This window comes from Narcine bancroftii, chromosome 8 (assembly GCF_036971445.1).
Source record: "Narcine bancroftii isolate sNarBan1 chromosome 8, sNarBan1.hap1, whole genome shotgun sequence".
Taxonomy (NCBI): domain Eukaryota; kingdom Metazoa; phylum Chordata; class Chondrichthyes; order Torpediniformes; family Narcinidae; genus Narcine; species Narcine bancroftii.
The window spans coordinates 38,335,938-38,357,062 of record NC_091476.1 but is presented as its reverse complement, the minus strand read 5'-3'; the positions used below and the strand labels follow the sequence as shown (position 1 = coordinate 38,357,062).

Here is a 21,125-nt window from a genome sequence, read left to right as displayed (position 1 = left end):
CCACCTTAAGCAATCCCTCACTAATCACAGAGCAGCTGTGATTACTTAGTGGTATGTGAGTGGGGGAAAAAAAGTTGAGAACCACTGATACAATCCCAAAGTCGGCTGAAGATCACACCTAGTCCACAACAATCCGCCACACAACAAGTAAGAACTACATTCATCTTCTCAGCACTTTTCTCATCTCGCTAAAAATGAATGTTGTCTGTGCATTTGGAAGCACAACATGCAGACTCGGGAGGGTTGAAAGGGGCGTTGGGGGCTCATCGACTTTGTGCGATCGGGCTAGAGAATGGCAAAAACACAAGTGCCGGAGGGACTCGGCCAGTCTCACACCATCCTTGGGGAGGGTTATACCTGTAACCAACACTTCATGCATACTTCATGAAGGGCCCAGGCCCGAAAATTTGGTTATTATCTGTACCTCCTTTGGATGCTGCAAGACCTGCTGAGTTCTTCCAGCACCTTTGCGTCTACTACAATCGCAACATCTGTAAAGTTTCGCAGTTCACCAGAAAATGCCACGCTACTTTTCCGCAAGGTTTGCGCTGATGTGGAGACCGAAGGATTTCGACCATTGTCTGTTGGGTATGTCCAAACCGATGGACGGTTTCACAAAATAACTCCCACCCCCAACCCCTCCCATGCAACCGTGTCAGAAACCACAGCGAGATCTCTATACTGAGTCTTTCCAACTATTGCATTCCAGTTGGATTGGCTTGTTTGCCATATTCAGCCCAATCTCATGTGCCACCCATACAGATGCGCTCATTTTACGGAATCTTAAAACCATTGGGACTAACCTTGACAAACACGGGAACCAAGATAGAGTTCTGCTAAATAATGTTTGTCCAACTAGCTCTTAAGAAGATGGTCAAGATTGCTCCACGATTCATTAGAAAAGATTTGCTGTTCATGTTTTCCAAAGGGGAGTTTTGAGTTGGTGCAATTTAACGACTTTGGCCACAACCAGAATCGGTCTTCAATTGATGACCAAAGTCTCCTCTCATCGACTTTCACTGAAATGGTCTCATTCTTTAACAAGGTTTTTGTTTATTTTAAAAAAACATGATGGGTACAGTCAGCATGCATCAGTTGCCCAAAGACTTGTAAATGAATAGAATTTGTTTCCAGATAACAATGCCTTAAAGGCACATCATCCTGTTCAGAAAAGCAATCAAGCATTTTCTAATCTGGATGCCCCAGATGTGGGGTCGTGTTAACAATGGCCAAGGTGTAAAGATCTTCAGTTTCTTCTCTGAACCCTTTCATTCCTCCACTGCCTCTCTTACCACCTCTTTCAACCTAGCTTTTTACCCCCCCCAACTGCTGAGTGTTTTTGAACTTCAGATTGTGCCTCTCCCCCCCCCCCCCCCCCACTGCTAAGACTTGTTCTGACACCAACCATGCAGCCGACGACCTGTTCTCTTAAACTAAGTTAAGCAGCAATTCTGATTCATGGTGTGGGTTGAATTGTTGGATCTGATTCATTAATGACTTAATAACCCTTCCAACTTGGATCATTTGGGTGTAGTCAGAACTAATATCGTTGGGACTGCGAGATGTGATGATGTCTCTGACTAAACTTGTTTGGTTCATTGGAAGATTTGGTTTGGCATTGATCTTTTGTACCTTCATCTGGATTTGTAATGCTCCAGATTAGACAGAGAAGAATTACAGTTGGGACATTTGTAACCAAGGGTTCTACAATGTAGTTCTTTGAGATGTTAGATGTGACTTGATTTCCGTCTTCATTTTCTGAGGGTAGATTTTGTTCTGAACGTTTTGTAAATGTTCTTTGTTTTTGCATCGTCTTCTCCTGTTCCTGTTATTTTTGTCCCCCCCGTAGATTAAATTACAAAACCAGGTTTCTTAAACTTTCTATCCTTCAAGTTTGGAAAGTTAAAGTTGAGTTAAAACAGTGCTTTTCAAACTTTTTTTTTTCTTCCACTCACATACAACCTTAAATAGTCCCTTTTGGCATAGGAACTACTGAAAATGGCGTGTGAGTGGAAGAAAAGGTTTGAAAACCTCTGTTATAATCGCACTTAATTGACTTGTTCTGCGCACAGTTTCGTAACTCCAAAGGAAATGGGCCAATGACAGTTTTTCTCAAGCAAAAATTTTCACTAGTTCTCATGCTTCCCCCCCACTCGTACACCACCTGAAGTAGTCCCCTACTAATCACAGATCACCTATGGCATAGGGATTACTTAGGGTTATATGTGAGTGGAAAAATGTTTGAAAACAACAGTTAACTGAACTATTTGAAATGATTAAGGTGTTTAATCTGACAGACACGAAGATGCAACTTCCTCTGCTTAATGGAATCCAGAATGAGGAAGTAATAATTGAAATTCAAACTGAACCATTGACTAGTGAAATCACAATCTACTCTCTCCACGCCATGTATGATTAACACTTCTTTGAGAGCCAACAGTATTGGGAGATTGGGGTAAAATTAGATTATTCCAAAATATTTATTTGCATTATATCTTAATGTATGTCTTTTTTTAATGTGCATGCACCATGGTCCAGAGGTATGCTGTTTGTCAGTTGATAATAAACTTGACCTTAATGGAATTGCTGGAGGAAACTGCTGTGGGTTGAGGAGTAAAGAATTGTTTAAGATCAAGATCCTGCACCAGAGTGGAGAGGGCAGGTGGCCAGTATAAAGAGAAGGGTTGCGCTGAGACCGAAGTGGGTAGGTGATTGGTCAACCATGATGACTGGCAGGAGGAGGGAGGGGAAGGTGAAGGTAGAGACACAGGAGAGGGTGATAAACAAAGGCTGCTGGTACTGGAATCGAACCAGTAAGGAAGGTGATAATGGGAACACACCTGAGAGAGATGAAGGGCAAATGTAATTAGGTGGAGAAAGGGATCCAGGGGTCATAGGTGCTTTGGACTATGGCAGTGGAATGCTGAATATGGGCGATGGTGGAGTGGTATGGGAAAGGAGGCATTAATGGGAGGGCCAGTGTGGATTGGAAGGAGAGAGGGTGGGGGTGAACACAAGAGATGAGAGTTCCTGAAAGTGGAAGGTGTTTGAACAAGACCTCCTATTCCATCAGTGTAGTTAACAATCCAATGATGTGAAGGTTGAATTCTCCAATGTCATAACCCTTACCTCCTGCACCTTGCTCTCACTCTCCCTCCCATTTTTAACCCCCTTCTCAGTTCCATCCATCTACCACCCATTCACTTTCCCCACCATCCCCTTGGGATTCCCAAGATACCAGCCCTAGTGGCTGTTGTGTCCCCACTTGACACCCTCAGCACCTGTCAGGCACTCCCTTCCCTCTCTCCATCTATCTTTTGCTTGCCTCCATCTATCACTCACCTGCCTCCTATTCCTCCATTCCTTGGTCTATCTGCTCATCACCTACACCCCTCCTTGGTCCACCAATTTGCTTACCGGCCCCTGTCTCACTACTTCCTTTCACCTAGCTATCATCCCTCTCCCCTTTCAGTCCTGATGCAGGCTCTTGACCTCAAATATCAGCATTTCCCTCCACACGCCCTCACAGATGCTGCTTGACCTGCTGAGTTCCTTCAACGTTTTGGGTTTTTTTTCGCTCTAGAGTCCAGCTTCTGCCATCTTTCATGTCTGTAAAGGCGTACAAGTCGAGTCGATTCAGAACAGATCTGAATTTTTGGCACAAGTTTTCTCACACATAAGGAAAATGAATAGAGAACCATTTTCTATTTTTTAAAAAAAAAGCTAGTTTTGATCCAAAATTAATTTGGAAAGGGGTGATGAAACTGATAGAGGCCTTCGAAAAAGAGCTAGATTGGCATATGAGGGTGGCATGGCTAGTGTAGCAGTTAGTGCAATGCTCTTACCGTGCCAGTAACCCAAGTTTGAATCTGGCGCTGTCTGTAAGGAGTTTGTACATACTCCCTGTGTTATGTGGGTTTCCTTCAGGAGGAGGAGTCCTGTTGAGAATGGCTGGTGTCTTGTATGGTCCTAAGATGAGGAAAACAGTCCAGTTATTGCCACATCTCTTGGGGACTTTGCCTCAAAATTTAGGGGGTAGAGGAAAGAGAGAGATGAGGAGGAACTGGTTCATTCAGAGAAATAGTGACTATGTGAAATTGTATGCTCAATGAAGCAGTGGAGGCTGCCTTATTGAATGCATTCATATACACTGACAGGGAATGGGGGGGGGGGGGGAGAGAGTTAAGGGTCATGGGGAACAGGAAAGTGAAGATGAGTCTATGTCCAGATCAGACATGAAGTTTGTGAAGAATGGAGAAGGCTTGATGGGCCAAATGGCTGACCCCTGCTCATATTAGTTGTCTGAAGGAAGCTTGATTACCACAGGAATATTTACAGCACTTGGTGATGGGGTTCTTGAGGTGTAATGTGGCTGACACATAGGAAAATTGATAGGCTTTTGTGTGCAGCAAGCACCTACAGGGTGAAGATGAAATAATGACAAGGTTAATAACTGAATAGGATAGTTTGATGCCTTGTGCTCTCCCATGAAGGTGGATAAAAGTAACACCTGATGCAAGGGCTGGGTGACATTTCCTTTGTCCTGCACCAGAAGGCTGGTTTGGGTTTTGTACTCATTCCTGAAATAAGGCTCACCCCTCAAATCTTCTGATTCAGAGGTGAGAGTGCCACTAACGAGCCAAAGTCACTCAACAACCCATGAAATTATACTGCTGGTCAGAATGAATTTGATTGCCAGATTGCATTGAGTGGAGGCAAGGACTTCAACTGCATGGCTGGGATTTGAACTTGACCTCAAGGTTTCCAGATCAAAATCTGGTACATCGAAGTATGATAGCACTGGCACATTATGCATTTGTGCTTCTCAACTGCTTGTGATTCATCTGTAGAATTTGGGTTTTTTTGTTGTTTTGCTCATTTAGGAGGCATTGATGATTTTGGCAAGGCTGATGGGGTTTTTAAAAAAAAAAACATTCTCAGGTATCTAAGAAGGTGGGTATGAGCTGCCATCCTGAATTGCAGGAGTCCATATGGTGAAGGTTCTTTTTCCTGGTCTTCCCCACACACCCCCCACCCCAAGGATCTTGACCCAGCAATTGAAAGGGAGAAATTTTGCTAGGTGAAGCTAGCATGTGACTTAGAGAAAATCAGACAAGTGGGGAAGTCTAAAACTATCTGTCACCCCTGTCCTCTCAGTCAATCTGTTGAAGGAGTTGGTGCAGTACATGCTGTAGACAGCATACCTTTCAGGCACACACAGTTTTGCAGGAATGATAGATGGAGTGTCACCCAACTAGCTTGATGGATTCTGCATGGTGCGATTGGACCCATGTGCATGACCATATAAGCGTGGAGTATTGTGATTGGATCTGTGCACGTGTCCACACGAGTGTGGATTATTCCATCACACTTGTGATTGTGCTTTGCATAGAGATGTGAGGACTCTTTGAACTCACAGATTGACAAAGACATGTTGTTGGTATCACTCTTAATGAAAATGTTCATTGTTCGTTGCAAATTTTGCTTCCCAATATCTGCTCATGCCTGGATACTGGCCAAGTCTTGTTGCATTTGCAGACCACAATCCTTTCATCACCTAGGATGTTGCAAATCAAATTGAACACTGCCATTCATCAGCTAACATCCTCGTGACTTGATGATGGAAGGAAGGCATTGATGCACATTTTTACTCAGTGCTAGGTGCCGGGGTGCTGGTGGAGTCTGGTACAATAGCGACATTCAAAAGACTCTTGGGCAGGCACGTGGATGTAAGAAAAATGAAGGGTTAGACGTGTGAGGCAGGGAAGGGTGAGATTGTTGTGGAGTAGGTTTGCATAGGTCTGCATAGCATTGTGGGCTGAAGGACCTGCACCATTCTGCAATGTTCTCTCTATTCTATCTCAAAGGAACATTGAATGTGACCATAATCCCATGGTCAGGATCTGCTTGCTACTCTGGTCCTGGTTGTTGCTCTGGGAACTGGGAAAGTGGCATGAAAGAGGAGCAGGAGGAGGGAGAGGGGAATGTACTTATTCCAACTCTTGGCTCACTTTTGTCACCTTCCTGCTTAAGAACATGAAATAGGTGGAGTGTCCAATATAGTGAAAGAGATAACAGGAAATCCAGATGTAATGAATCTATCCCTGGCAATATTTGCACAATTTCCTTTCATTACTTCTCCACTATATACTCCCTGAATCATCATTTTTAAACTGGAAACAAAATCTGAAATATTAAGTCTGGAAAAATCAGCTTTTATTTGTTGTAAGTTGTGAAACAGAAAGGCAAAATGGAAGTGTCATTCACTTGAATATGATTTAATGTCAAACCAGGAAATTGGTGATTTCCTTTCATAGTGTTGATCTTGGACTTGGGAAGCAAATGTAATGAGAGGGAAAATAAAAAGGGTCCTCCCTATGACCCCACAATACCTTACAGCCAATAAAGTTCCTTCATGGCATCAGCATAACTGTTGTGCAGGAAAGTTTCCTATTTGCATATAGCCTGGCTCCATGTCTACAAGATGGCAATAACCAGTCATGTTTTAAGTGCTTGGGGCAAGTGTTAGGTAGTAACAGAAATGGCTGGTGCAGTGGAACGTTGAGCTATTGGCTCATGGGTCCAGTGACCCACCTTCAATTCTGACCTTCAATGCCATCTGGGTGAAATTTGCATGTTTTCCCTATCACTGTGCAGTTTCCCTCAGAAGTTTTCAGATGACACCAAAGTTTGGTTCGTGTCCTGAAGAATATCCCAGTTTATAACAGGATCAAGATTGGGTAGGAAGGTGGGCCAAGGAGTGGCAAATGGAGTTTAACCCTCACAACTGTGAGGTTTGCACTTTAGGAAGTTGGAAGATGTGCACAGTATATGGCAGGTCCCTGGTGGGTGTTGTAGAGCAGAGAGACCAAGGGATAGAGGTGCATGTTTCCATAAAGGTGGTCTTTCGGATGGACCAGGTGGTGAAGGGGAAATTGGCAGGCATTGGGTGAGATATTTCAAAGTTTGGAACCACTTGAAACACCTATACAAATCATTGGCGAGATGAGGAATACTGTCTGGTTATGGGCACCCAGCTATAAGAGGGATATCAATAAGCTGGAAGAGGTGAAGAGGAGATTAACCAGCATATATCCAGGATTATAGTTAAAGAGAGATTGGAGAGGCTGTGTCTTAATTTCTCAGTGTAGATGGCTGAGGGATGACCTTACAGAGGTTCATATAATCATGAAGGGCATGGGTAAAGTGAGTTATCAGATTTTTTTTGCCCCAGGGATTCTCGAACATGAGGCCATAGTTTAAGATGAAAGGTGTAACCGGACATTGGTATGTTTTTGGGAGATAAATTTGGGCAGATTTTTTTTTTAGTGTAGGTTACACTTCAAAACAGATTTCATTTAAAATACTGGAGCTCTGCTCAAGCAAGACAGGCTGGCTCCAAGAAACACAAAAGCTTTGGAAAATGCCCAAGAGACTTCACTAATAGGTTGTTGTTTTGAAAAGCAACAGATGAAAGAACTCAAAGGATTAGGTTTGGAGTCGCAGTCCTTCTGGGAGTGCTGTTTGATGTTCTAAGAGGGTCCCGTGGTTTTGCAAGCAAGGAGGGGGAAACTCTGAGAAAGAAAGATCAGTTCTGCAGTTTTATTGTCAGCTGCAACAGCTGGGACTGGAAAAGGACAAGCTGGAAAACTTGTGGAAAAACCCCCATTTGGAAGAGGGGAGTGCTTAATTCAGCCTGGTCAAAGCCCTTGTGGTCCATAAAAGAGAGGACTGGCTGTCCAATGTTATACTTGAAATAAGAGAAATAAAAAGGAACTTTGTGGTGACCTGAAAGAAAGGCATTATCATCTAGAAAGCCCTGATGGGGAAAGTTTCTTTGGCAAGACACTGAAGTGGCTGATTTAAAAGGAATCAGTTGTGGGTGTCCAGCGAACATCAAATCTCTCTCTGAAAACTGGCAAGAACCTTCCTGAGCGGTAACCATTTACCTTTCAAGCACCAAAGCCTGGTGAACTTCATAAATGTAAAATTCTGTGCACAGTATAAAAATTGCCTGGAACCAGTAAACTTGGACGAATGAGAAGTGAGATTGTAAATCCAAGAACTTTTCTGAACTTGCACACACATTACATACACGTGCGCTTAGAATTAGGGGGTTAAGTTAGGTTAGTTAAGTTGATAATGATGAGTTAAAGTGTGATTCTGTTTTCATGTTTAAAGATGATTAAAAGCTACCTTTAAGTAACCATTTGTCTTGGTGAATAGCTGCTGCTGCTGGGTTTTGGGGACCTCTGGGCTTGTAACAAAGGAAAGAGTTTTAAAAATGACCTGAGTAACTTTTTCACTTGTAGAGTACAAAGTATCTGCAAACCACCTCTATCCTCAAAGACCCTCACTACCCAGGCTATACCCTCTTCATGCTGCTAACAGTGAGGGGGGGGCTGGTAGCAGCATGAAGACTAGCACCTAACGGCAAAGGCCAGATTCTTTCCTCTGCCATAAGATTTCTGAATGCACAATGAATGACAGACATGACTTCATTTTTTTTCTCTTCCTTTGCACTAATTTATTTAAATGATGTCTTTGCAGAAATGTAATTTGCAGCAATTTTGCCCCTGTAATTCACAATAGTGCTTCTGCAAAACAATGAATTCAACCCCCCCCCCTTATAACAATGCCCACTGGTTACTATGCAAATTTCTATTACAGTGTAAAACTAATAAATTCCCCAGCCTAAATATAACATACATAATCAAAGTCTAAGCTACACTTCCAACCAGCCCACAGAAAAACTTAGACACAAAACACACAAGACTCAAAACTTCGATCTCAACTGAAGCAAAGATCATAAACAAAATTCAGTTTGTTTGGTAAACTGAAGCCAAAAGATGTTTGAGAGAGTGCACAAAATTCGAACTTCTCTTGTGTGAGAGGAACCACTGGCTTGGTCCGGATCCTTCTGGCTGCCTTCAGAATGTTCATCCCTTTTAAAATGCCCAACATTCTAAACTGTCCTCCAGACCATGACTCATTCTCTGGGCCACCTTCCACTCCACAGCACCAACCAGTGGTGGTTTATCGTCCAAGTCCAGCAATTTTTAGGTCATTTTCTTCACATGCCCAGTCCGTCTCCCACTCTCTCAGCAGTCCACCTTCACCTTGGCTCTTAAAGGCAAACTGTCACTTTTTAAACATAAAACCACAAAACACATAGGTCAATACAGAACTCTGTAACAATGTTCATAACAAGAAATTTGGATACTGATTCTTAACGAGCTACCAGAATAAGCGCAGGAGGCGGGTATAATTACAACATGCAAATAATATTTGGACTGCTATATGGATAGGAAAGACTTGGAAGCATATGGTCTAAATGGGCAGTCAGAATGGATGATTTGGCCATAGGGGCCTTTTGTATGCTGCATGCACTCAATGGCTCTTGTAAGCCTTCCACGATTCTATCAGAAACTCCAAGCAGAATACAATTGATATAAAAATTGAATTATGGATATGAAAGGTTCAGATGGACATGGGCCATATGAAGTCATACAAGGCCAACTTGGGTGGACAACCTGCCAAAGTTGGTCCAAAGATCAGTTTCCATACTGTAACTCTGTTACAGAAACTTGCATCCCAAACTTATGGGTTGGTAGGTCAATTGTCCAGTGTAAGTCAACCTGAGTATGCATGCAATAGCTGGGAGAGGTTGATGTGGAGAGAAGAGGCTTTTCCTGAAAGAAAGCAAAGCCAAGGTGACACCTTTCTATGATGTGCAGAAATATAAAAACATGGGGATGAACTCCTCTGATCTTTGGGCAGTACTATGCAATTCTCAACATCCCTTTGAAATGGAACATCGGGGGCTCGATTTAAAATCCTATCTGCAAGGTGGTCCTTCAGTCAGTTCAGAACACCATTACAGCACGGGATTCTCAGCATGCATTATGCTCTCGTCGGCCTTGAACCAACATAACTCAGACTCTGCACCCAGGAGTACTTCACACTTGAAGCCCAACGGTGTTTACTTAAAGAATAAGTGTGCGGAAAAAAACCCAATCAGCAAGTTTAATATAAGATCCGATCAGTATTTCCTTAGTCAATGTGTTTCCTGGAATGTAAATCCTGAACAGAAGTTTGTGGCAGAGAATTATGGGAGCAACACAACATTCTTTCACTGGTGAATCACTTTGCTAAATGTTTCTTATTCCAACGTGAATTTGAGCCACTCACCAATTTAATGCACCATCATATTTTGAAGTGGCAGTATTCTAATTTTCAAAATTCAAGATTCCTTTATTGTCATGTAATTAAAACATGTATAATATACATTAAGTAAAAACACAAAATGCTGGTGAAACTCAGCTGGCCAGTGTCCTTTACAGAGCAAGGTTTTTTTTTAAAAAAAACCTTTTTACCTTCGATCCCAAAACGTTTGGGGCTTGAAGGTAAAAAGGTATTTTTTTAACCTTCGTTATGTAAAGGACACTGTTTGACCAGCTGAATTTCTCCAGCATTTTGTGTTTTTACTTCAACCACTGTCTACAGAATTTTGTAATTTACTTTTGTAATATTACACTGAATTTACTTTAGGCTACCGTAAGGAGTCCAAGAAAGGGAAGCGAAAGAGTCACTGAGAGTCTGTGCATTCGTCTGCAGCACTCTCGTAGCCTTTGCAGACACGAGGACACCAGTCCAAACGTCAACAGCCGAACACCAGATCTGAACCTCCAACAAAATCAGGAAGCCTTTGGCACTCTTTTGCATCCGGGTTCCAATACCTAGCATTCCTTTATTCTGTTCATCAGAAATCGCCCATGATTAAGGCTGATTGTGAGCTACTTTAATCTTAATCTAGTTCTCTTGCATTTCTCAACTTGCGGTCTGGAGGTTTTAAAGATTCAAATGTTCCTTTACTGTCATGTAGTAATTAATACATTAAAAATGTAAGTACATATGATGTACTTCAACTTTTGTCTGCCGTAAGGCAAACTGAGTCATCATGAGCATTGCCTCGCACCTCTAACAATGGGAGAAAAAGAAGCAAAAGAAAGTCCCTGCAGAAACAGCATCCATGAATTCCCTTCCAGTGCTTCGGGAGCCGCAAGGACTCCATTTCAAACTATCGGCAGCACGAGCTCCAGATCTAAATCTTCAAAAGGATCAGGAAGCCTTTAGTGTCTGAATTCCTTCTTGCTCTTGGCATTCTCTTGCAGTCTCTTGCAGCTTGGTGTGAGTTCTTCGAGTGCAAGCAGCCCGCAGCCTGTGTGGGTCCTTCAGCTGCTCAGCCCCTCGCTGCTCTGCTGCCCTGGTCCCTTTCCCTGTAGGGTAGTCTCTCGTGCTTCTCTATCCCAACTGGGGGGGTGTTCTCCCTGTCTCTATTTTCTGGTGCCCTGTGGCAGTTCATTGCTCTTGGAATCTACAATCCCTTGTGCTACACTTGCCCAGCACAGGTATTGCCATCTTGGTTGAAAGATCACAGACCTTCGTGGTTGCAGGATTTGTTTTTAAAGTGCCATTGGTTCCTTTAACAGGCTGTTTAAAGCCTGAATGGAGTCAACTGCCTAACAACTGCACTCCCTGCTTTCCCAGGGTCCACTGGAAGACGAGGCTGCAGAAAGTGGCAAACCTTGCCAAGGCAATCACAAGCATTGAAAACATTGAGGTGCTGCCTCAAGAAGTTGGCCAGTATCATAAAGGACCCTCATCGCCCTCTCCTTGCTGTTATCTTCAGGTGTAGAAACCTGAAGTCTAGCACATCCAGATTCAAGAAGTTTTTTTTCCCAAAAACCATCAAAATTCTTCAAGTTCCTTTTACTACCCTTCTCTTTGGCTTGGCTTCACGGACGAAGATTTATGGAGGGGTATGTCCACGTCTGCTCATTGGTGACTGACAAGTCTGATGCGGGACAGGCAGGCACGGTTGCAGTGGTTGCAAGGGAAAATTGGTTGGTTGGGGTTGGGTGTTGGGTTTTTCCTCCTTTGTCTTTTGTCAGTGATGGGGGCTCTGCGATCTTCTTCAAAGGAGGTTGCTGCCCGCCGAACTGTGAGGCGCCAAGATGCACATTTGGAGGCGATATCAGCCCACTGGCGGTGGTCAATGTGGCAGGCACCAAGAGATTTCTTTAAGCAGTCCTTGTACCTCTTCTTTGGTGCACCTCTGTCTCAGAGGCCAGTGGAGAGCTCGCCATATAACACGATCTTGGGAAGGCGATGGTCCTCCATTCTGGAGACGTGACCCACCCAGTGCAGTTGGGTCTTCAGCAGCGTGGATTCGATGCTTGCGGACTCTGCCAGCTCGAGTACTTCGATGTTGGTGATGAAGTCATTCCGATGAATGTTGAGGATGGAGCGGAGACAGCGTTGATGGAAGTGTTTTAGGAGCCGTAGGCGATGACGGTAGAGGACCCATGATTCGGAGCTGAACAGGAGCGCGGGTATGACAACGGCTCTGTATACACTGTTCTTTGCGTGTTTCTTCAGGTGGTTGTTTTTTCCAGACTCTTTTGTGTAATCTTTCAAAGGCGCTATTTGCCTTGGCGAGTCTGTTGTCTATCTCTTTGTCGATCCTTGCATCAGATGAAATGGTGCAGCCAAGGTAGGTAAACTGGTTGACCGTGTTCAGTTCTGTGTGCCCGATGGAGATGTGGGGGGGCTGGTAGTCATGGTGGGCATCTGGCTGATGGAGGACCTCAGTTTTCTTCAGGCTGACTTCCAGGCCAAACATTTTGGCAGTTTCCGCAAAACAGGACGTCATGCGCTGGAGAGCTGGCTCTGAATGCGCAACTAAAGCGGCATCGTCTGCAAAGAGTAGTTCACGGACAAGTTGCTCTTGTGTCTTGGTGTGAGCTTGCAGGCGCCTCAGATTGAAGAGACTGCCATCCGTGCGGTACAGGATGTAAACAGCGTCTTCATTGTTGAGGTCTTTCATGGCTTGTTTCAGCATCATGCTGAAGAAGATAGTAAAGAGGTAGCCAAAACACCTATCTGCACTATTCAAACATCACTTTACACTAACTTAAGCTGATTATATTTGTATATCCTTTGATATTTATTTGTTTTGTTTTGGCATATTATGGGAAGTTAATTTATACTGTTGTTGTATTTTATGTACTTGTATTGCAGCAGCAAGGAAGAATTTCAGTGCAGCTCCTTCATACATACATACATGACACCGTCTCATTCATGATGTATAGTCTCATGCATTTAAGATAATTGGTGGATGAAAAAGTTGAGAACCATGAAACAAGAAAATTGCAAAGAAAAACCCATCTGATTTGCAAATGGCTTAATGAAATCTTTTTCTTGCTCAGGTTGGCTAGCTTCTGTTTGTTTAATTTAAAAAATGGAGTATTGTGGGCTATGAAGGGAAGAGATAGATTGACTATGGCGTATGTTTATATTGGTTGGCACCATATAGGTTGAAAGGCTTGTACCAGATCTGCTGTTGTGTTCTATGTTTATTTGGCTTTAAACACTTTATCTGAAAAGGGCAAACGAGTCAATAAGTGCACAGACTGTTGGAAGTGACCAATTAATGAGCCTGGTGCCTGTGAGCAAATCTGACCACCAGAAAATATTTTCAAAAATTTTTTAAAAAGTCCACTGGTTAACTTTGTATGCCAGTTGCATGTAAAATGAAGTTTGTGTACGAAACAACCCACAGGAGGAATTCAACAGGTGAAGGAGCATCAATGGTAGGACAATGGTCAACATTTTGAGTCCAGTGTCTTCAATGTAGACTGAGTGCAAGGGGGTGGTAGCCACGGTAATGAAGACGAGGTGAGAGGGATGTGATAGGGACCAGTAGGGGATTTGTAAATCAGGGAGGGGTGAAGAATAACAGACAACCAGATGCCAGGCAAAAGGACAGAAGAGAGAGAGAGAGCACGATGAGAATAGAGGGGCTAGCTGGAGGAAGATGCAGGGAGAAGAGGCTGATAAGTGAAGACAAAGGCTAGAAGGGGACCATCATGGTGAGGTAAAGGACAAAAGGGGTCAGGTGGAACCATGATGAGCCCACTGTGAAGTGTTTGTGCTCATTTCTGGCTTTTGTTTGCCCTTTGGGAAATTGCCCTATGTACTTCCTGTCATGATGCATCCTACAATTTGAGTCATTTCAGGCAGCAGTTCACAGTGGTGTCCAAGTCTGCTGTTGATGAAACACAGCACCTCATGGGTGGCCAGTTATGGGCTATGTCTCATGTTCTGTTTCTCTGCCATTTAAGATTCATTTTTGCACGGATAGCCCCATGTTTAACTTGACCAGTCCAGTGGGAAAATAACTGTGTACAAATTAGTTTCGGCATGGCAACTGTGACCACAGATAAAAAATTACTGTGGCCGAGCACTTTGAAATAGTTTGAATGGGAAACTGTATAAAATATAAGGCTTTTACTTCATTGAATCATGAAGCAGGATTTTTCCAGTCACTTAAAATGCAATGGAGTTGGCTTAAGTTATTTGTTCTGCCCAAATACATTTCTGTGCAAATCACAATTGAAGGAAAAAAGAACTTGTGATCCATTGACAATAACAAGAACACATTGGCTTTAACCTTACTCCAGTCAGATTACGTGTGTAAAAGAAAAAAAAAACCCACGTTTATTAGACTTTAAATAGAAACATACCAATTTAAAGGTTGTAGCTTAGGAAGTCAATGTATTTGAAGCTTCCGCTCCATATTTTTTCCTCTTGATGTTATCAGCATTTTTTTTTTAAATCTTAATCCTTTGCCATTTGGCACCTATTCAGTCGTGTCCTGCCAAGTAACATTGCAGTCCCTCGTATGGCCACCTTTAGTCTTGTTGATGGAGTACAAGATGTTGACCAGGAATTCCTAGAGGTGGGCATCTTGCAGACAGTGCTGCTGGATTGGATTTCTTTCCTCCTTCAGCTCTACATAATGTTGCCCTGCAGGTTGCTGGAGTTGGTCATAGTGTAGGAAGGCATCTGGGTCCCTGCTTAATAATGAGATCAGCAAGTCTCATCCATCACTGAGATGCAAGGATGAAGAAAGAAATTCAATAGAGAATGGAAAAGGAAATCGGGTCAATTAGAGATGAGTTGGAGGTAGAAAGAGACAACTGGGTAGGGTGGGGTGATGAATCCATTCTACATGTTTGGATGAGACATCCAGAAAAGAAGCTGGAACTGATGCAAATTTCAAGGGGTCAGAGATTGCATTTTTTTGATGTTTAATTGGAACAAAATGCAGTTAGTGCACACTACCTCAGGATCGGTGACCCAAGTTTGAATCCAGTGCTATCTGTAAGAACTTTGAACGTTCTTTCTGGATTTCCCTGCGTGATACAGTTTCTCCCACCCTCTAAAAACAAATCAGGGATACATAGAACTTAAACCAGTACAGTACAGGCCTTTTAGCCCACAATATTGTGCTGACCTTTAGACCCTGCCTCCCATAAAACCCTTCTTTAAATTCCTCCATATGCTTGTCTAAATTGGTAGATTAATTGGGTGGGACCGGTTTTAATGGCAATAATTGCCTTCTGCTGTGTAGAAAATGAATTAAAATATTGCTTTCAAGTGATTAGTCTTGTACAGTTACCTTTGGTGCTAAAATAAAATGCAAACAAGGTGCCAGAACTTCTGTGTGACTCACGGTAAGTAATCAGACTTGCAGTGGTACAGCTTCTCAGGAAACCAGTCTACTTACTTAACCAAACCTGCAGTAATGCCCCATGATAAAATCATGGCTCCTTCACCTGAAGGTTGAAGTGAGCATTGATGCATGATGCAAATTAGATGTCCAATATCTATTCTAGTCTCTGCATTATTGATGAATTAATCACCCAATTATTTGCATGTTCACATGGGGAAAAATGGTGTTATTCTATCCATCCAAGCTCTACATAGAACAAGTTCAATTTCATTGCAAAGTTAAACATTTCAAATTATTCCAATCCAAGATTTTCAGTGATGTAAGGAGTAATTTAATAATGCCCATTTAAAATCTGATCATTGCTTTTAATAAAAAAAATAATTTGGTGTCATGGGGAACTAGAATTTACAAAAATATAAGTTTTATTTGCTCTCATAACACCAGAATGTGTACTCCTAACATAATGAGTATTCACATCAACAAAAATTCACTCTTTGACTTCCTTTAAGCTCATGGTTCTCTCATACTTTTGTTACAGGGCCGCCATGTGAAGACTGGACAACTAGCAGCCATTAAGGTCATGGATGTCACAGAGGTGAGCTTGCAATTTTTTTGATGAGGTTATTGGACCATGAATTGTCGTATGGATTACATTTAAAATGCAGCATTTGATTTCTTTGCATATTATGGAAAATGCAAAAATAACTGTTACATCTCCCAATATCATGGAATAAATTGTGCTGTTTCGACAACTTTATTTTGGAACAGGTCATTTTGGCCATCAAGCTCGTGCCCCCCCCCCCATACCCTAATTAACCAACAAACCCTGTAAGATTTGAAAGGTGGGAGTAATCTGGCCCACCTGGAGGAAACCTATATAGACACAGGAAGAACGTACAAACTTCTTACAGACAGCGCTGGATTTGAACCCGGGTCGCTGGTGCCATAATAGTATAGCGGTTCGCGCGATGCTAATCTTTTACCTGGGATTCCGAAAAATGGCAGCCTTCAAAAAACTGGCATTTTTTTCGGTAGAAGACATCTGCTCATCAAAGATGGAGTTTGGCACCAATCGTGATCCAATGCGACACTCGCTCAACTCTAGTGTATCCTGTCACGTTTCACATTGCTAATTAGTGGTATTATTACTTTAAAAGTACCCCCTACCTGTCAAGCATGACCCATATCATTCTGCTACTTTATAAATGCCTCTGAATAGCTTTATACTAGCGCCCATCCAGTGTCACAACACTTTCAGTAGAGCCGGTGGCAGTGGCTCAATTGCTGTTGCCACTACTCTTAATTGCCCACACAGCTGAAACCATTGTGCTAGTGCAGGGGAACTGAGAAGGGGGCTCTTCCCTTGGCGCTGGTAGTGGTTGGGGGGGGGGGGGGAGGAAGAGAGATGGCAGTGCAACTCGAGCCGGGGGGAGAAATGGCAGTGCGACTTGGGTGGGTGAGAGGAAAGAGACAGCAGTGTGACTCGGGTGGGTGAAGGGTGACTCGGGCAGGCAAGGGGTGGAGGGAGAGAGAGACTAGTGCCACTTGGGTGGGTGGGGAGAGAGACAGTACCGCGACTCGGGCGAGTGGGGATGGAGAGGGATGGCAGCGCAACTCGGGCAGGCAAGGGGGGGGGGAGAAGCAGTAGCGCGACTCGGGCGGGAGGCAGAGCAGAGAGAAGGCATTGCGACGTGGGTGGGTTTAAAGGGACTGAAGTCAAAATGATTCTGAAATTCAGAAGATTTTGAACCACAGCAGGTGTCCACTCCCAATGATCCGGATGAAAGGTTAGGCACCTATAATTCTCAAACGTCTCCCAAAATGAGGGGAGGCAAGCCTAGTGAGAAGAACTTGACTGCTTTATGAACAATGACGTAGTAGAAATTAACTTCACTTGCAATTGAAACACAGAATTCCACATTGCTTCATGTCCATGTGTCATTTCTTTCAACTTAAACCAAAGGTTTTCATTTTGTCTTCCATCAGCATGGAGAGGGGGGATTGGCCAGAACTCTCCCTTGATGCCACCACCTTAACTACCCCCCCCCCCCCCGCGCAGAGAATTTTCAGTCAGCCATTTAGATGAGGAAGGACTGGGAAGGGTTTTTCTCCATGATGATGGAATTGAACACAAAGGAAATGGATTAAAACACAAGTGTCTTCAGATGCAGTATTTGAAGTTAAGGCACAATGCTGCCAAAACTCAGCAGGTCAAATAGGAGCTTCAGCCATTCATCTAGGAATGAGCAAAATATAGGCAGGCTCCTGTATAAATTGCTGGGGGTGGAGAGCACCACAACCAAGAGATGATAGGTGGATAAGAGAGGGAGAGCACGACAGGAATCAGGGAGATGGGGGGTGGAGGGATAGATCTATGATTGGAGGGGGAAGGGGTGGAGAGCTGGAGGAAAGGAGACAGCTGGATAGGGAAGAGGGAGAAAGGGAAGTGGTCTAGCAGAAACCAGAAGTTGATGTTAATGCCATCTGGTTGGAGAGTGCCAAGACAGAAGGGAAATGGGTATTGCGCAGAAAAGAGTTCCGCCAAGTTCTTGCAGTATTGTGGGACGGAGCTGATGGCCAACTCTTGGCTGAAATCTTGCCAAGAACAATTCAATATTCCAAAGGGTGAACATTTGTACAGGCTATTGAGTATGAGATAACTGTATCCAATCTTCCTGTGCCATTGGTATTGAGTACATATCTAGCAGATGCCTTCCATGTGAATCCTTCCTTTATTAACTGCTGCTAATCAATTTTGTTCAAAAGCTTATCTCATTAATGTAACTTGTAAAACTCCTTTTTAAACATGCTACCTCCCTTTCCATCTTTCATTTTAATGAAGGGTTCTGAACTGTAACTCTGACACTTTATCTCCAGCTGCTTGACCCACATCCCACTAGCTCCTCATTTTTTGCACCTAGATTCTAGCATCTGCAGTTCTTATAACCATATAACCGATTACAGCACGGAAACAGGCCATGTCGGCCTTTCAAGTCCGTACCGGTTCACTTGAACGACTCCACTAGCTTCTCCGCAAACTCCTGAGGAAGTAGAGGCTTTCTTCATGATGCCATTGGTGTGTTGGTTCCAGGAAAGATCCTCCGATGTATTCCTTTTCTCTATTATATATACAAGCCTGCGTCATTGCCCACCGTCCCTCCCCCATCTATAAAACAAAATTCGTCCATACTACAATGTCAATAACAATAACAAACACTAACATTAAGGAAATGAATAAGAATGCAAATGATAAAAAGAAATGAGAAAAGAAACAGGGACTATCATGGCTCAATGGACAGCTTCCGGGCTTCTTTCTCTTAAAACGAGAGAATCAATTTCTTTGTGTTCCATTCCAAATGGCTGCATTGTTGGCGAGGCTGTTAATGTAAAGCCTTCACAGGACCAGTGATCGGGACTTGGGTTCAAATCCCACGTTGTCTGAAAGGAGTTTGTACGTTCTCCCCGTGTCTGCATTGGTTTTCCCTGGGGTTTCCTCCCACCATTTGAAATGTACTGGAGGTTTAGGTTAATTGGGTAGTACAGACTTGTGGGCCGAAATGGGCTGTTGTCGTGCTATATGTCTAAAAGTTTTTTTTAATTTCAATGAATAGCCTAGAGAAGTGGAGTCTAAAACTAAAGGGCATAGCACGGAGGTGAGGGAGGCGATGTTTAAAAGGGACACAAGAAGCAATGTTCTCCACAGAGGGTGGTGGGTGTATGGAATGAGCTGCTGGAGAAAGTTTTACAAGATTCATTTTTTAAATTTAGACATTCAGCACAGTAACAGGGCCACTTTTGCCCACGAGTCTGTGCCACCCAATTTACACCCAATTAACCTAAGCACCCGATACATTTCGAATGACATTTTGACGGGTACACGGATAAGAAAGGTTTGGAGAGAAATGGTCAATTGCTGACATGTGGGATGAGCCAAGAGTGACACGGATGAGGGCTTCTGTGTTGTACAGCCCTGTGACTCCTCAGCTGCATGTACTGCTGCTAAGAAGTTTGAAGTTCAAGCATATGGACACATGTACCAGGAGGCAGTCTTGGAGGTTGCTTGGTGAGCAGACAAGTTAGACACCTTAGGCATGGTCAACAAGTAAGAAAGAACAAGTTGGAGAGAGATCAGTTGGTACAGTTCAAAGGCAACATAACATTACTATTTTGAGGTTTATTCAGACGTCTGATAACAGCAAGAAAGAAAATATCCTTGAATCTGGTGGTTTATGATCTCGCCCACTGTGACGCTGCTTATTTTGCACGATGGTGACTGAATACTCATCTTTCTGTTTTAGGGTTTAATATTTTTTAATGTATACCATGAATGTGGTGATCCTTCTGAGCACTAGAGGGTGTGGGAAATGGAATGTCCTACCTCAGGTGAGATGCACAAAATGGATGTCTCACAAGGTCATGAATTGATAATAAAATATAAGTAATCCAAAAGATCCCAAGTTTCTTTATCACAACAGAAGAAACATCACATGGTACCAGGTGTGCTTATCAGCAGGAGACATGGAAAGTGTGAAGCCTCCTGAGTCTCTAAATTGGACTGGGAATATCAACCACGAGTCGCGGTTGTTCATACAATGATTCACGCTTTATCTGCAAGCCATTGGACTCAAAACCAAAGCGGATTCATGGAAGATTACATTACTACTTACTGTGGCGGGACTCCAGCACTAGAGGTTTGCAACACTTTTTTTGCTTTGGCCAAGGCAGCTGACCAGGGCAAGTTCAACAAGGTTATCAAGATGTTTGATAAACAATGCTTACCAAATAAACATTAAACATTCAAGAGGTAATTGTTTCATTCGTGCACACGGCTGCAGGCAGAGAGCGTTAATATTTTTAATGGACTTGAAATTGAACACGCAATTTTGGATTTCTTCAAGATTCAATGATCAAACTGTGCTCGGAATTATTGATAAGAGGGTAAGAGAGAGATTGCTGCAAGAGATGAAGCTTACCTTAGCTGGAGATGTTAAGATATGCAACGCGAGTGAATTAGCTCTGCAGCAGGTGAAAAAGTTCGATGAGAGCAATCACCGGTAAAATGAAGGCACAGCTGTAGCCACAGTGTCTGGATGTATAAACCGAGAATGAGACATGTGAAACAAGAAAAAAATGGAGAGACATTCAATTGTAAAAGATGTGGTACTCGCATGCATCAAAACAACATCCAGCCTATGAAAAGTGTAGAACAAGTGCAAAGGGCAGAATCACTATGCAATGGTTCTCCCAAAGGGAAACCAAAAAAGTGTGTGCACACTACAGAAGAAACTGCCCTCATTGATGCATTCTTCAAGGGCATGGTAGCACAGGGAGGTTTCAAACCAACAGTCACTGAGCAGCCAAGCTTGAACAGTTGAGCAGGACAAGCAGACAGTGATATTGCATGCAAATGAAGCAGGTATTCTTTTCAAAACTGAATACCACCAGATCAAAGGCCAATTTGATCTGTGATTCATCGGCAAAGATGATGCCACGCATCCATCCAAATTCTGTTCAACTCAAGGGCTACAATGGACAACACATTGAC

At 43.1% G+C, this 21,125-nt stretch overlaps 1 protein-coding gene across 6 annotated transcripts in view; it reads left to right on the top strand.

Annotated features, from left to right (window-relative positions):
- Positions 1 to 21,125, top strand: part of LOC138740600 (mitogen-activated protein kinase kinase kinase kinase 4) — a 270,004-nt gene that overhangs the window by 39,956 nt on the left and 208,923 nt on the right. For all 6 annotated transcript variants that reach the window (XM_069893467.1, XM_069893469.1, XM_069893466.1 and 3 more), the window contains exon 3: positions 16,119 to 16,175. In XM_069893467.1, the coding sequence (XP_069749568.1) occupies positions 16,119 to 16,175 (57 nt within the window). The remainder of the gene's footprint in view (positions 1 to 16,118; positions 16,176 to 21,125) is intronic.